Here is a 15,520-nt window from a genome sequence, read left to right on the forward strand (position 1 = left end):
ACTGTCTCTCAGCTATCCACAGTCTGAAGCTGAGCAGGAGTCATGTGGACTGGCACAGTGTGGATGAGGTGTACCTGTACAGCGACGCCACCACGTCCAAGATTGCACGTACTGTCACTCAGAAACTGGGCTTTTCTAAAGGTATATGGGATGACACAGGGCTGATGTGGTTTCTGTCTATTCCATGAATTTCAGCTGGTGAATACTGCTGACAGCATCAGGGAAACACAACGTCAGTAGTTACCAAGAGACTCCAACTGTTGTAAAGACAAAGAAAATAACATAGTGTCTTTCTGAGTTGAAATATGTCATGAAAAGTGGGCTAAGTAAAATGTCTTTGTCATTGTACAAATATACAACAACCTCGTATAATTACCTGAAGTGTTATGAGAGGGAGTTAGCCTTCTGTACCTCCTCTAGCATGTGATGAAAACCGATAAGGTCATTAGTCGCTCAGTACACTCAGAGAACTCAACAAGACTATAAGAAGCACTAACCTGGTCATCTGGTGAGAGGGGCAGAGAAGTGAGACCTGCTGCAGAAGGGCTTTTCTAGACTTCTTCCTAATGCAGCTTTAAAGTTGTCTGGATCGACTCTTGAATCTAACATGAAACAATATAAGTTGAGCAATATGTTAAACTGGTTTTAATTACCTAGTCTGTCTGCATAGTTCCACATCAGTGTGCACTTGAAGTTAAATTTAGTTCCATTTTATTTATTTAGCTCAAAATCACAACAACAATCACCTCAAGGAGCTTTACATTGTAAGGTAAAGACATTACAATAATATAGAAAAAACTCAATCAAAACGACCCCCTATGAGCAGCACTTGGTGACAGTGGGAAGGAAAAACTCCCTTTTAACAGGAAGAAACCTCCATCAGAACCAGGCTCAGGGAGGGGGGGTCATCTGCTGAGGGGGGAGAGACAGGACAACAGACATGCTGTGGAAATTTACAAGCAGGAAATTAGAGGTCATCCAGGCCTTTATGTCTTTCAGACATTCCTGCAGTTTAACTAATTGGTGTGTATCATCTGGCTTCATGGATAAATATAGCTGGGTATCACCTGCACAGCAATGAAAATGTATGCTATACCTTGTAGTAATACTGCCCAAGGGAAGCATGTATAATGTAAGTAGAATTGGTCCTAGCACAGAACCCTGTGGAACTCCATAATTAACCTTAGTGTGTGAAGAAGACTCCCCATTTACATGAACAAACTGGAGTCTTTTAGCTAGATTCAAACCACTGCAGTGCAGTACCTTTAATACTTATGGCATGCTCTAATCTCTGTAATAAAATGTTATGGTCAACAGTATCCTTGAGGTGACTGTTTGTTGTGATTTGGTGCTATATAATTAAAATTGAATTGAATTGTCTAGCATGACAAGCACAGAGATGAGTCCACTGTCAGAGGCTGTAAGAAGATCATTTGTAACCTTCACTAATGCTGTTTCTGTACTGTGATGAATTCTGAAACCTGACTGAAACTCTTCAAATAAACCGTTCCTCTGCAGATGATCAGTTAGCTGTTTTACAACTATCCATCCATACATCCATTTTCTTCTGCTAATCTGGGGCGGGTTGCTGGGGCCTTAGCAGTGAAGACCAGACTTCTGAAGAAGCTGAAGAAGGAGTCCTATAGGGCTTGGTTGGCCTATGGGACGCCAGAGGCAGCTGACCGGTACTGGCAGGATGAGGGGAACACGGCTCAGGTGGCCTCGAGGCAATTCTGACAAACCGTCAGGAGACTTCAGAGAGGCAAGTGGTGCTGTACTCACACAGTGTATAATGCTGGTGGGGCACTGCTGACTTCAACTGAGGATATAGTCGGGCGGTGAAAGGAATACTTTGAGGACCTCCTTAATCCTACGGACACACCTGAGGACTAGGGGGATGACTCGCCCATCACTGGGGATGAGGTCACTGAGGTGGTTAAACAGCGCCTTGGTAACAGGGCCCCTGGGGTGGACGAGATTCACTCTGAGTTCCTGAAAGCTCTGGATGTTGTAGGCCACGTCTCTGCAGTGTCACGTGGAGATCTGGGGCGGTGCCACTGAATTGGCAGACTGGGGTGGTACTCCCCATCTTTAAGAAGGGGGACCAGAGGGTGTGCTCCAACTATCGGGGGATGACACTCCTCAGCCTCCCTGGTAAGGTCTATGCCAGGATGCTGGAAAGGAGGGTCCATCTGTGAGTCAAACCTCTGATTGTAACCTCTAAACACCTCTAAATATGAGGCTATGGTCCTCAGCCGGAAAAGGGTGGAGTGCTAACTCCGGCTCAGGGGGGAGTTGCTGCTCCAGGTGGAGGAGTTCAAGTATCCCGGGGTCTTGTTGACGAGTGACGGAAGAAGGGAACGGGAGATTGACAGAGGGATCGGGGCTTCGTCTGCAGTGATGTAGATGCTGCACTGGTCTGTCGTGGTGAAGAGGGAGCTGAGTGTGAAAGCGAAGCTGTCGATTTACCGGTCGATCTACGTCCCTACCCTCACCTATGGTAATGAGCTTTGGGTAGTGACAGAAGGCAGAAATGAGCCTGCTCCGAAGGGTGGCTGGCCTCTCCCTTAGAGACAGGGTGAGGAGTGCAGCCATTCGGGAGGGGCTCAGAGTAAAGCCACTATTCCTCCACATTGAAAGGAGCCAGTTGAGGTGGTTCGGCATCTGACTATGATGCCTCCCGGGCGCCTCTTGGGTGAGGTGTTAGGTGTATGTCCTACTGGGAAGAGGTCCCGGGGCAGACCCAGGGCACGCTGGAGAGATTAAATCTCTCGGCTGGCCTGGGAACGCCTTGGGGTTCCCCTGGATAAGCTCGTAGAGGTGGCTGGGGAGAGGGAGGTCTGGACTTCTCTGCTTAGGCTGCTGCCCCCGCGATCAGGCCCCAGATAAGTGGAAGAAAATGGATGAATGGATGTTTAATAATCCACATTAACTGTTTTACTCTTTGGTACAGTATACAGTATGCTATATATATATTACTTTTATGCAATATGTTTTTTCAGGATTTTTGGTTGATATTCTATCTCTCTCCATTAAAATGAAAATACCATAAAAATTAGAGACTGTTCATTTCTTTGGAAGTGAGCAAACTTGAACATGAACATATAACATGGTATGCTTTGTGAGAGCAACGTCTGGATATTTTCTGCAGTCATTTGATGACAGTTTCAGAAACGTAGGGGCACTGCTTTACAACACATAATTACCTTACTCTCATGTTCTCAGCCTCAAGCAGTGGGACACATCTCCATCGAGGGTACGTGGAGGAAGCTGCACCTGAGGATACCCCACCTGAAACCACACACATTGTGTTTGTGGTGCATGGCATTGGCCAGAAGATGGACCAGGGTCGCATTATCAGGAACACCAGCATGTGAGCGATCAGGGTATTTCCATTGGAAGAGCAGATAAATAATTGAAATTAGAATAATTCTGGAAGTCACTTTTTTTTTGTCCTGTCTGTCGGATAGGATGAGAGATGCTGCCAGAAAGATGGAGGAGAAACACTTCTCGGATCGCACCACAGAGCATGTAGAGTTCCTTCCTGTGGAATGGAGGTCCAAACTCTGTTTGGATGGAGGTATGTTATACAACACTTTTGTTTTGAATGGCTCATAATCTTTGTATACTGGTTTTATTCTCTTATGAAAATCCTGCTTACACCATTTTACATTAAACTGACCCAGCTTTCCACGTTCTAAAATACGATCAAAACTGGCATTAATTCAGTATTCAGTACATCATGTTTTTGTTCAGCATAATTCTTTTCTATGACCAACTTTTTTTTTTTGAAAATTAACTTATTTATTAGTTTTTTTGGTCATACAAAAAGGACACACAACTGAACATTTAAACAAACCGAACAAAGCACATCTGCATAGATTATAAACCTCAATAAAAAATAAACAGGCATAAGTGACAGTTACAAAAAACTTACATATGCTGGCACGGTGAGGTTCACAAAGTTGCTAAAGGCTGCAATTTCTCGCCTTTAATGTATTTCAGAAGATCAAACTCTGGTCCTCTATCTTCATTATACAGTCTTAATCTCTTGAGGTGAAACATCTTGAACATTTCTTCCATCCACAGATCAAACGTCAGGACTGAATCCTGCTTCCACATACATAAAAATTTTTTTTTTTTGCTATCACCATCCCAAAAAGAAGAGCACTTTTCTCATACTTATTAATTAGAGAACGAGCATTAACAGCTCCCAAAATTGCTACCCGAGGGTTTGGTAACATATTTTTTCCAAAAGAATCAGAAAAACATTGAAAAAAATTTCCAGTATGGTTGAATTTTTCTTTTGCAAAACCAAAAGGAATGTGCTAGATTACCTGTCATAGATTTACAACGGATACATAATTGGGAGACATCTGGAAAGAGTTTATGTAGCTTTTCTTGTGAAAAGTAAAGTCTGTGGATCGTTTTAAATTGTATGAGATTATGTCTGGCATTTACAGAACATTTATGAATATTTATTAAACATTCTTCCCATATTCCATCACTCAATTCTATGATAAGCTCATCTGCCCAGGACTGTTTATGACTCAGTGTTATATAAAACATTGTTATGGATGATTCAATAAAATGAAGAGACTGCCCTGCGAGTGGCCGGATTAATATTGATAATTTTTTCCAGAGTGTCATGTATTGTCAGGGATTCAAAATTTGGTATGTTCTTTTTCATAAAATCTCTAATCTGTAAGTATCTAAAAAAGCTTGAGTTGGGTATTTTAAACGTGGCTTGAAGCTGTGAAAATGAAGCAAAATTTCCCTTCAAGTAAAGATTATTTAAGCTACAGATACCCTTCTGCCTCCAATCAGAGAAGGCACCATCAGACAGACCAGGTTGAAAAGCATGATTTTCACAGATGGAGGCATCTGTGGGGGTGGCTGTAGCTCAGTAGGTAGAGCAGGTCACCTACTGATCGGAAGGTCAGCAGTTCGAATCCTGGCTACTCCAGGCTACATGCCAATGTATCCTTGGGCAAGATACTTAACCCCAAGTTGCTCTCCGACCGTTCTGTTGGAGTATGAATGCGTGTAAAATGTTAGTTAATTAAAAAGCACTTAGCTTCGTAAAAATGGAAGTGCTTGTATGAATGGGAGTGCATGGGTGAATGCACAGGTTGTATAAGCGCTTTGAGTGCTCATACTGAGTAGAAAAGCGCTATATAAGAACTAGTCCATTTACCATCTGTGTACATTTTGGGTGCTTTAATATATAGTTTAATCTGTTCCCATATGCCCAGAGTATTATTGATTACAAAGCTGTCACTATATTGCGATTTGTGTACTTTAGTGGGGTTGTTAAGCAGCGCTAACAAGGAGGTATTCCTACAGAGCCGTCGTTCCATATACAACCAAGATGGGCAGAAACATGAAGGGGGCCGGGGCGCCCTCCACCAGGATAGCACCGATAGGTGTGCAGCCCAATAATACATCCTAAAGTCAGGAAGAGCAAACCCCCCAGCCTCCCGTGGTTTGCATAGATGTTTCTTTGTGATTCTTATCAATTTATAGCTCCAAATAAAGGGCACAATGACTGAATCCATCTGCTTAAAATGTGAGTGGGTAATGTAGCAGGGAAGAGATTGGAAAAGATGCATGAAACATGGCAGTGCCACCATTTTAACTGCATTCATTTTACCGACTAGAGAGATTGGAGGTGTCTTCCAATAGTCTATACTCTGTTTGAGTTGTTCAATCTTTTTATGCCTTCTATGACCATCTTTTCCACTTCATGGTTGGGTGAAACCATTTATTGATGAACACTGTACACTAAGCATCAGTGGAAAAGATGTTTTTGTGTTATCATTCATATTCTCTTAAAAAAGGCCAAGAAAACAAAAATTCTGCTGGGATATGTAAACTTTTGAGCACAACTGTATATAGCACTTTTTTACTCTGCTTGAGCAATCAAAGTGCTTTATACAGCATTACTGCCATCTAACCCGAAAATGATGTTTTGAGTTGAGCTGGAACTTAAACCGGCAAAGGTTGGCACAGGGAGGACAGGTGGAGTTGCCATATATGTCACATCCTGCTTTATTAGTTCTGGTACTCTGTTGAGATTTTAGCTGTCAAAGTGAGTGTACCAAAGAATTCTTACATTAATGTGGTTGGGTGTTACAGACCTCCTTCTGCTTCTAGGGATGCTCTTAAATTTATTTCAGATATCTACATTTAATGCATCTCAATTCATCCTTATGGGTGATACAAAAATCCCCAAAGGATTTTAAGAGTTTTAATGAGCAGGCTTTCTTTCATGACGTGTACTATAGTGATCTTAACAGAGCTTCTTTGTTCCCAGATATTAAATTGGCCTTCGATTATTTTAATTTAACATTCTTATCAATTTGTGATAAACATGCTTCTGTTAAAATGTTCAGGATCAGTGGTTGCAATAACCCTTGAGTTTCAAATAGTCTCTCAGAGTTAATTCATTTGGGCCAAAGCAATATTTTCAAATTCTTCAGCTGACTGGAATATATTTAAAACCCTAAGAAATAAATGCACCTTAATGGTTAGAAAATCTTTCACAGATAGTTTAAACAACCCCTCAACTTTTTGGAAACCAATTAAATCCTTGTCTCATACACATGTTGCTTCATATCTCCCTGAACATATCATGATTGGCTCAGATGAAATTAAGGACAAAACTAAAAAAAAAACTGGTCAGTTACTTTAACAAGCACTATATATGTGCTGGATCTATATTTGATAGTTCAAAGGTTCAATTTTTTGACACCAAAATCAGAAACATCATTTTGTTTGAATTTAAGCCTTTTTCAGTTGCTCACGTTTGTAAAGCTAAAGTTTGTAAAGGACATTGATGACAAAAAGTCTGGAGGTCCTGATAATCCTGACCTGTATCTTTTAAAGATCTAAGCAGATATTATTGCAAAACCAGTCACTTACCTTTTTAACCTGAGTCTTCAGTCCGGCTTCATACCTAAAAGTTGGAAAGCTGCCTATGTTCTCCCACTACTTAAAGGTGGAGATCCATTCACTATCATCCAATCTCTAAACTGTTCAGATGTTCAGAAAACAAAATTCATGGTCTTCTCAAAAGCCTAATCACAGAGGTTTGAGGATATTAGCATTGTTACATCCAGTGACGTGCAGTCAGGGGAGGCAGGTGAGGCAGTGCCTCCCCGTCATGACGAGTAAAATACTAACAATGATAACAGAAAATACATTTGCCCACTTGACTGTTCTATAAAACTGTTTTCTGAATTATTTCAACACTTTAATGGTCAAAATCGTGGAATTTACACATCGCCTGTTCAAACACATGGAAGAAATGTGCAGTGCTGTGGCTCACCTCTGGTGGCGCTGTGTCACATACAATACTAAAGCAGGCGGTTGGCACATGCCCATTGCTGTCTCTCTTTATATCACCAATATACATGTTTGATGACACATGTGCTGCACATGCTGATGTTCCACAGTCTGTCTAATACTGAATGAATGTCTCTGACATGTTTATTCTTTGTGATCGGTCATAAATGCACGGTGAGAATACACAGGGGGCGGCAGGAAGAGTCTGGGGGTTTTGGCACACCATTCATTAATATGATTAACGTGCTGTACAAAAATCCAACAGCTGTAGTGCTTACAGGCAAAACTAGCTCTCCACTTTTTACCATTTCTAGAGAATCAAGACAAGCTGCCCCCTCAGTCCACTGCTATTCGCCCTTCCGCTTGAACCATTGGCACAGGACATATGCAGCTCATCTACAACCTTCCCACTTACTATTAATGGCACACACCATCATATTTCATTATATGCTTATGATATTTTATTGTACTTAAATAACCCTGTGCAATGCATTCCACATGTTGTGTCAACTTTTGAACATTATGGCATGCTTTCTGGTTTTAAAATAAATTGGCAGAAATCAGCTTTAATGCCTTAAACCAGGCCATGAGTGATTCCTCCGCCTCTGCATCTCTCCCAGGCACAAAAACTTTGTTTACCTGGGGGTGGATATTTGTTCCTCCATTCAGAAATTATCGAAGAATAATTTTTCTAATACACTTAACAAAGTTACAGCGGATCTTGAGAGATGGTCTAGATTTCAATTCTCTGTGCGGTAGGGTAGCCATAATTAAAATGAATATTTTGCCCAGAGTCAATTTTGTAAGCTCGATGCTCCCCCTCCCTCCACCCTCTCAGTATTGGAACAACCTACAGGCAGCAATAACAAAATTTATTTGGCGTGGTAAATGACCTCATATTGAGCTCACCACAATGCAACGAGAAAGACAGGCCGGCGGCCTCTCCCTCAGAGACTGAATAATTGGGCTTTTACATTGAGGCCTCTTTTAACTTGGTTTCGACCTGAGGCACAGGTGTCATGGCATGCTCTGGAGGAGCAGATGTTAGCTCCATATTCTTTAGCTGAATTTCTGCACACTAATATTTCAGAACATCAAAGTTGCTTAAGATTTGGTTCTATAATCTCGTATTTATTAAGCATATGGAGAAGGGTGGAGAAAGTAGCTGGGTGCTCTTCTGGATGGGGTCCACACTTCCCAATATTTAATAATGATAAACTACTGATTGGTGGTCATCCCATTTGTTTTCCTAGCTGGGAAAGGAAAGAAATTCACATGCTAGGCGACATTTATGGGGAGGGAGGGTTTTTTTTATCCTCCTTTTTTTTATATTTGCAACTAAGATCATCTCTAAAAGATAGTGGTGTCCCTTTACAGGGCCCTCTCACAATACACCCATTTCATAAACTGTTCTATTCTGTTAGAGGCACAACAGGCTTTGTTTCAAGTCTTTATTGGTTTGTGTTGCAGCACACATACAGACCTCTGGCATTAGACAGGATGTGGAGGAGAGACATTCCAGATATGGAACATTTATTTGACGGGGATAAAGTATGGGCTAATGTGAGCTTAGCATCTAGAAATCCTGATCACCAACAAATACATTACAACTTTATACATAGGGTTTACTTAACTCCAAGGAAACTTCATTTGATGAAGGTTATTAATGAGCCCATATGTACTTTCTGTTCTTCCAGAGGTATTGGCAGTTTTTTTCATTTGTTTTGGGAGTGTGCCCCGGTGGCCGAATTTTGAAGTTGGCCACCCTTAATTTATCTAAGATGTTTAGGATCAGATTGCTCTGCTCACCTACTATATTCATCTTGAACAAAGCTGGATTTGACACTGGACACAAGAAGAGCATTCCTGGCAGGACTTACAGCTGCGTAAAAACTAGTTGCAATGTGTTGGAAACCTCCACATTCACTTTCTTTTCGAGCATGGATCATGACATATTTGGATATTTTTTATTTAGAAATGTCAATAGCCAGAGTTCACCGAGCCAAAGAATCAACAGTGAAGGCATGGCGCTCACTTTAGGGGTACTGAAGTTAGTGGATCCAGGGAGCAGGTGGGTTTTATTTAGGGTTTTTGGTTTTTTTTTTCCTCTTTATGTTTTGTTTTGCTTATTCATATGTAATTGTATAAACATTATGTACAGGTATGCAAATTCATGCTCCATATGCTTTTCTTTTTGTAATATGCAAATGTCTAACTGTACTTCATTCTAAAGAAAGATAAGATAAAAATTTGATCACAAAAAAGGGTGAGGCAGAAAGTACCATGCTGCACTGATAGGGGGCAGTGCTGCAACAGTGCTGCCCCATAGGGAGAAGGCTAGGCACATGGACTTAATCTTCAAATAAAGGTAAATTTTTAAAATTTAGAGACCCCCCCCCCCCCCAAAAAAAAAACATTAAACATTTTGTTTTTCTTGCCATCATTGTTGAACAGTATGGAGTTGATTAATGCATAGTTAATCATTAGCATAATTAAAATTGAAATATACTGTAAGCTTCTATTTTGGGTTATGTGAACATACGACTCCAGGCGAGTCAGTGCCTCACCATCATAAACCTCACCGCACATCACTGACGGCAAAAACACTGAAATATTTGGGTATATGCACAGATGACAAGCGTCTCTTTAATGTACATGTTGCTAATCTTATTAGGAAGCTCAAAGTGAAGATTGGTTTTTAACTTCAGAAATAAATCTTGCTTTTCTGCTAATGCTAAAAAAAAAACTTGTAGAAGCCGCATTCGTTGCCTGTAATTGATTATGGTGATACACTGTATGGGCTATAATGATACGGTAAGTGTAACATGTCTACAGTAATGCGTTACTCTAATTCCTTTACTTTTGTAAGTAATGCTGTAATATAACACTGTATTGTAATAAATTCAGTAATTATATTACAGTTATGTGTTACTTACAAAGGTCCTTCAGTTATTACTTTATTTTTAATTAAAAGAAAGGACAAGAGTGCGATGGAAAAGTGCAATCTGTAACCAGGACAGAAGCAACACAACTTTGGCTCTTCTGAAGCATCAGCACAAATAGCACACACAATGCTAGTGAAGTTCCCAGAGTGATATTAAAGCTGAGTGTATGCCAAGTTGATCCCAGCAGCCAGAGCCTGATTTTTAACAGGTAACAGAAGCAGTGATGAGCAGTCAGGCTTGTAGCTTTGTAGCCTTCATTTCTATCTTTACATATTTCTAAAGTGAAATCACAATGGCAGTGTTATGGTCCTCGGTCAGTTTGCCCAGGATTTTGAGTTTTTTGGTCTTTTAAGCTTTGTTTGTAAATGTTCTGTTGATGGTGTTTATATTTTGTCCTGTATATTTTCTTGAGTATAGTTAATCTTTTCAGTTACTTAGTTAATTTCTCCCTCAGTGTTACTCCCTCCTGTGTTATGTTATTCACCTGTCTTCCCGTTTAGTCGCGTCAAGTTTGTCATGTCTTTCCATTCAGTTATGTTTATCTTTCTGTTTTAGCTGACAGGTTAATTCCCTTTTTTAAATTCCCATTCAGTCCTAGGTTGATCTCTGTGTCCTGTTCTTTGTGTCTCCTGTTAAGTCTGACCCTTCTTCATACTGTTTATCTTCTGTCTCTGTGTCGAGCTCATATGTGGCTGTAGCTCAGTAGGTAGAGCAGGTCACCTACTGATCGGAAGGTCAGCGGTTCGAATCCTGGCTACTCCAGGCTACATGCCAATGTATCCTTGGGCAAGATACTTAACCCCAAGTTGCTCTCCGACCGTTCTGTCGGAGTATGTATGCGTGTGAATGTTAGTTAATTAAAAAAGCACTTAGCTTCGTAAAAAATGGAAGTGCTTGTATGAATGGGAGTGCATGGGTGAATGCAAACAGGTTGTATAAGCGCTTTGAGTGCTCATACTGAGTAGAAAAGCGCTATATAAGAACTAGTCCATTTACCATTTACCATATGTCTTAGTCTCACTTAGATTTTACTTCATCTAAGTTGTCTACTGTGACTAGTTTCAGCTGTGTTGCCCTCCTATTTCTGCATCCCTCATTATCTGATGTATTTATTATCTCAGTCCTCCCTTTGTCCTTTGTCAGAGTCTCTTTCCGTGCACGTTCCTGTTCATGTTTTTGCAAATATTCCTGTTCACATCCTATCTATGTCCCTGTTCCTATTTTCCTAAGCTCCAGTGTTTTCTTTGCCTTAGTATGTCCCAGTTTAGGTTTTCAGTAGTTTTAGTTTTCCTTGCCCTTATGTTCAAGTTTGTATTAGCCTCAATAAAGGCTCGCTTTTCGCTACCCCTATCTGCCTGCCTCTGTGATCTGCACCTGGGTCCTCATCCTCAGAAAATGAGGAGCTGGTTTTGAAACTCCCCAACAATCTTAAAAGCTATGTCCACTGGTTCCATACAGGTCAGATTCTACTGTTATGGTCTGCCTCCGGAGACCGTGTGGAGTGTGGAGCTAGCATTACGCGTGGGGGGGATTTGGACATAAAAATCTAAAGCCTTCATCCAGTCATTCCAGTCTCTGCCATCACCACAACAGCCACAACCCCAGCAAGCAAGCAAGTCTCACCTCTGCACTGTTCTGCTGTTGTCACATCACAGCCCAAGCCCATCGTTATCAGGACTAGGGATGTGAGCCACTAGTCGACTAGATCAATTGTTGCTATTGTCACTTGTTGGTAACAGACATACTAGTCGGTTAGCCTAATTGTTAAGGTTTTAATAGATGCCCAGTGCCATAAATGGTTGTCCTAAATGCCACTAGATGGAGCTGCAGCCCTGACATTGTTATAGGAAAATGCCATAACTCTGTTAATCTTATATTATTAATCTGAGATTTTTATTAGGTCTAATAAATGGTAAATGGAGTACCGTATTTTCCGGAGTATAAGTCGCACTTTTTTTCATAGTTTGGCTGGGGGTGCGACCTATACTCCGGAGCGACGTATATGTGACATTTACAACACATGAACCAAAATACTCCAGCCACTTGACATCTCCGTGAACTGCAGCTTTAAGGCAGTCTTGCGTAACCTGTGGGCGCAGTGGATGATGGATGGAGAGCACAGCTTAACGGCAACTGGGAGAATGCGCCACCCAACTTTCCTGGAAGTCATTGGATGGATCAACAAAACATGGGCTTCAGTGACAACCAAACCATCCTGTTGGGATTCAGAAAGGCTGGAATAATTGGAACTGCAGCTGACGACGAGTCTGACTAACGCGACACAGAAGAGGAAGCGGCGCTTCGTCTACAGAGTGTGCGGAGTTGTTTAGAAGTGACACCGAGGATGAAGAATTCAATGGATTGATGGTTTGGTTAACTTGTTAGTATGTTCTTTATGCTATGGTTATCTGAATAACTTAATGTTACGTTAACATACCGAACACGTGTTCGTTGTGCGTCATGTAGCTGAATGTGCTACGTTAGCATAACGTAGGCGTAACCGTGTTCGTCCTGTTCTTTAATCCATTATTATTTTAAATTGCCGTTCAAGATGGAATTTCTGCTCTGGGTCTTGGATTCTATCAACCCCCCCCCCCCCCCCCCCCCCCCCCAAAAAAAGTGCGACTTATAGTCCAGTGCGACCTATATATGTTTTTTTCTTCTTTATTATGCATTTTTTGGCTGGTGCGACCTATACTCCGGAGCGACGTATAGTCCGAAAAATACGGTAGTTCTTATATAGTGCTTTTGTACTCTATCTGAATACCCATTCACACACGCATTCATACAAGCACTGTTTCAAAGTGCTTTCTATCTAACATTAACACATTTATACTCCGACGGCTGCATCGGAGAGCAACTTGGGGTTCAGCATCTTGTCCAAGGATACTTTGACTTTGGCACCCCGGAGCAGCCAGGAATCGAACGACCAACCTTTCGATTAGTAGATGACCTGCTCTACCTCCTGAGCCACAGCCACCCCCAGTAATATTGTTAGTTACTATTGAAGGTTTACAATGTAACCTGAAGAGCACTTCCCCAGAAACACTGGCTACTTCACCCAAGTTTGTACAAAGAAGCAAAAAAAACTATAGGGACAAATGTGTTTGTGCTTTAAAAAAAATGGACCGCAGCAAAGAGTAGGAACCAGGAGGGGAAAAAGTCCCAGCATTTTATGTTTCTGTTGGCCGGCTCCGCATGTAAAACACCTCACAAACGTTATTGTTTATAGCAAAAGTGTGTTTTACCATAAATCTTGCTGACAGATTTTTCAATTCAGTTTCATTTATATAGCATCAAATCACAACAGCCACCTTAAGGTGATTTATAATGTAAGGGAAGGACCGTCAAGTAATTACAGAGAAAATCCAACAATCAAAATGTTGGAAACACTCAGTGTATCATGAGAACCCCCTGCACAGTGTAGGCCTATTGCAGCGTAACTAAGGGAGGGTTCAGGGTCACCTGATCCAGCCCTAACTATAAGCTTGATCAAAAAAGAAAGTTTTAAGCTTAATCTTAAAAATAGAGAGGGTGTCTGTCTCCTTGATCTTAACACTTCTTTCTTGCTACTCTCACTCTTGTTTCCTAGCAACTGTTGCATCTTACTGCTTGACCCCTCATTGTGGCTTGTCTTTATGATTACTATTGAAGGACTTGAAGATTATTATTATTACTACTATCCACTCTGTGAATCGTCACCTTATCGTGGTGGAGGGGTTTGTGTGTCTCAGTGATCCTGGGAGCTATGTTGTCTGGGGACTTTTACCCCCTGGTAGGGTCTCCCAAAGTAAATTGGTCCTGGGGGAGGGGCCAGACAAAGAGCGATTCTAATGACCCTTATGACAGAGAGATCAAGGGACCAGTTTACCCTGCCTGGGAGAGGGTTTTTGGGGCCCCACCCTAGAGCCAGGCCTCAGGAAGGTGCTCGAGGGAGAGCGCCTGGTGGCTGAGCCTTAGCCTGTGGAGTCTGGCTGGATCCAGGAGGCATCTTAGGGATTGAGCACAATGTGTGTCATGGGCGGCCAGGGCAGAGGAGTGATCCATGGCTATCGAGGGTAGCTGTCAACTGATCACCACCTGGTGGTGAATTGGATCACGTGGCAGGGGAGGATGCAGAACAGATCTGGTGTAACTAAATGTATATTTAGGCTGCGTTGGGAATGCCTGGCAGAGCCCCAGTCAACAAGATCTTCAACTCCCACCTCTAGCATAACTTCAACATCATTCCAAGGGAGAGTCAACCATGTTTTGGACCCTGTTGGCTGAAGGAAAAACTCAGGTGTGGGAGGAGTTTGTTGAGGCCATGGAAAAAGACTTTCGAACTGCCTCAACACAATTCTGGGAAAACCATCAGGCAACTCAGGAGGGGAAAGCAGTGCTCTTCTCACACAGTATATAGTGCAGGTGCGGCACTGCTGACTTCAACTGAGGATACAGTCGGGTGGTGGAAAAAATACTTAATACCACTGACACCTTCTGCAGCCGAAACAGAATCTGGGGATCGGGGGATGACTCACCCATCACTGGGGGTGAGGTCAATGAGGTAGTTAAACAACTCCTTGGTGGCAGGGCCCCTGGGATGGATGAGGCTCTGGATGTTTTAGGGCTGTCTTGGTTGTCATTGGGCGCAACCACTAGATTGGCAGCCTGGGGTGGTGGTTCCCATCTTTTAAGAAGGGGGACTGGAGGTTGTGCTCCAACTGTTGGGGGAGCACAGTCCTCAGCCTCCCGGGGAAGGTCTATGCCAGGGTGCTGGAAAGGAGAGTACATCTGTTAGTCAAAACTCTGATTCAAGAGGAACAATGCAGTTTTTGTCCTGGTTGCAGAATGCTGGACTAGCTCTTCATCCTATCAAGGATATTCAAGTGTGTGTGCGAGTTTGCCCATCTGGTCTACATGTGTTTGGTTGACTCGGAGACGGCATTTGATTGCATTCCACAGGGTATCCTTTGAGGGGTGATATGGGAGTATATGCTGGTTGTTATGAGCCATTCAGTCCCTGTACAACTGTAGTGAGAGCTTGGCTGGCATTGCTGGCAATAAGTTGGACTTGTTTCCGGTGGGTGTAGGACTCTGACACGGCTGCCCTTTGTCACCAATTCTGTTTCTAATTTATATTGTCAGTATTTCTGGGCATAGCCAATAGGGTTTAATCCCGGGATCCGGGATTCCCGGGAAATGCGATCAGAACCATTTCCCGTTTCCCGGGAAACGTTAGACGGGAA

At 42.1% G+C, this 15,520-nt stretch overlaps 1 protein-coding gene across 1 annotated transcript in view; it reads left to right on the top strand.

Annotated features, from left to right (window-relative positions):
- Window positions 1-15,520, top strand: part of ddhd1b (DDHD domain containing 1b) — a 43,459-nt gene that overhangs the window by 2,553 nt on the left and 25,386 nt on the right. Inside the window, exons 3-5 of the mRNA XM_030722365.1 lie at window positions 13-141; window positions 3,226-3,373; window positions 3,471-3,580. Of these exons, the coding sequence (XP_030578225.1) occupies window positions 13-141; window positions 3,226-3,373; window positions 3,471-3,580 (387 nt within the window). The remainder of the gene's footprint in view (window positions 1-12; window positions 142-3,225; window positions 3,374-3,470; window positions 3,581-15,520) is intronic.

Source organism: Archocentrus centrarchus, chromosome 24 (assembly GCF_007364275.1).
Source record: "Archocentrus centrarchus isolate MPI-CPG fArcCen1 chromosome 24, fArcCen1, whole genome shotgun sequence".
Taxonomy (NCBI): Eukaryota; Metazoa; Chordata; class Actinopteri; order Cichliformes; family Cichlidae; genus Archocentrus; species Archocentrus centrarchus.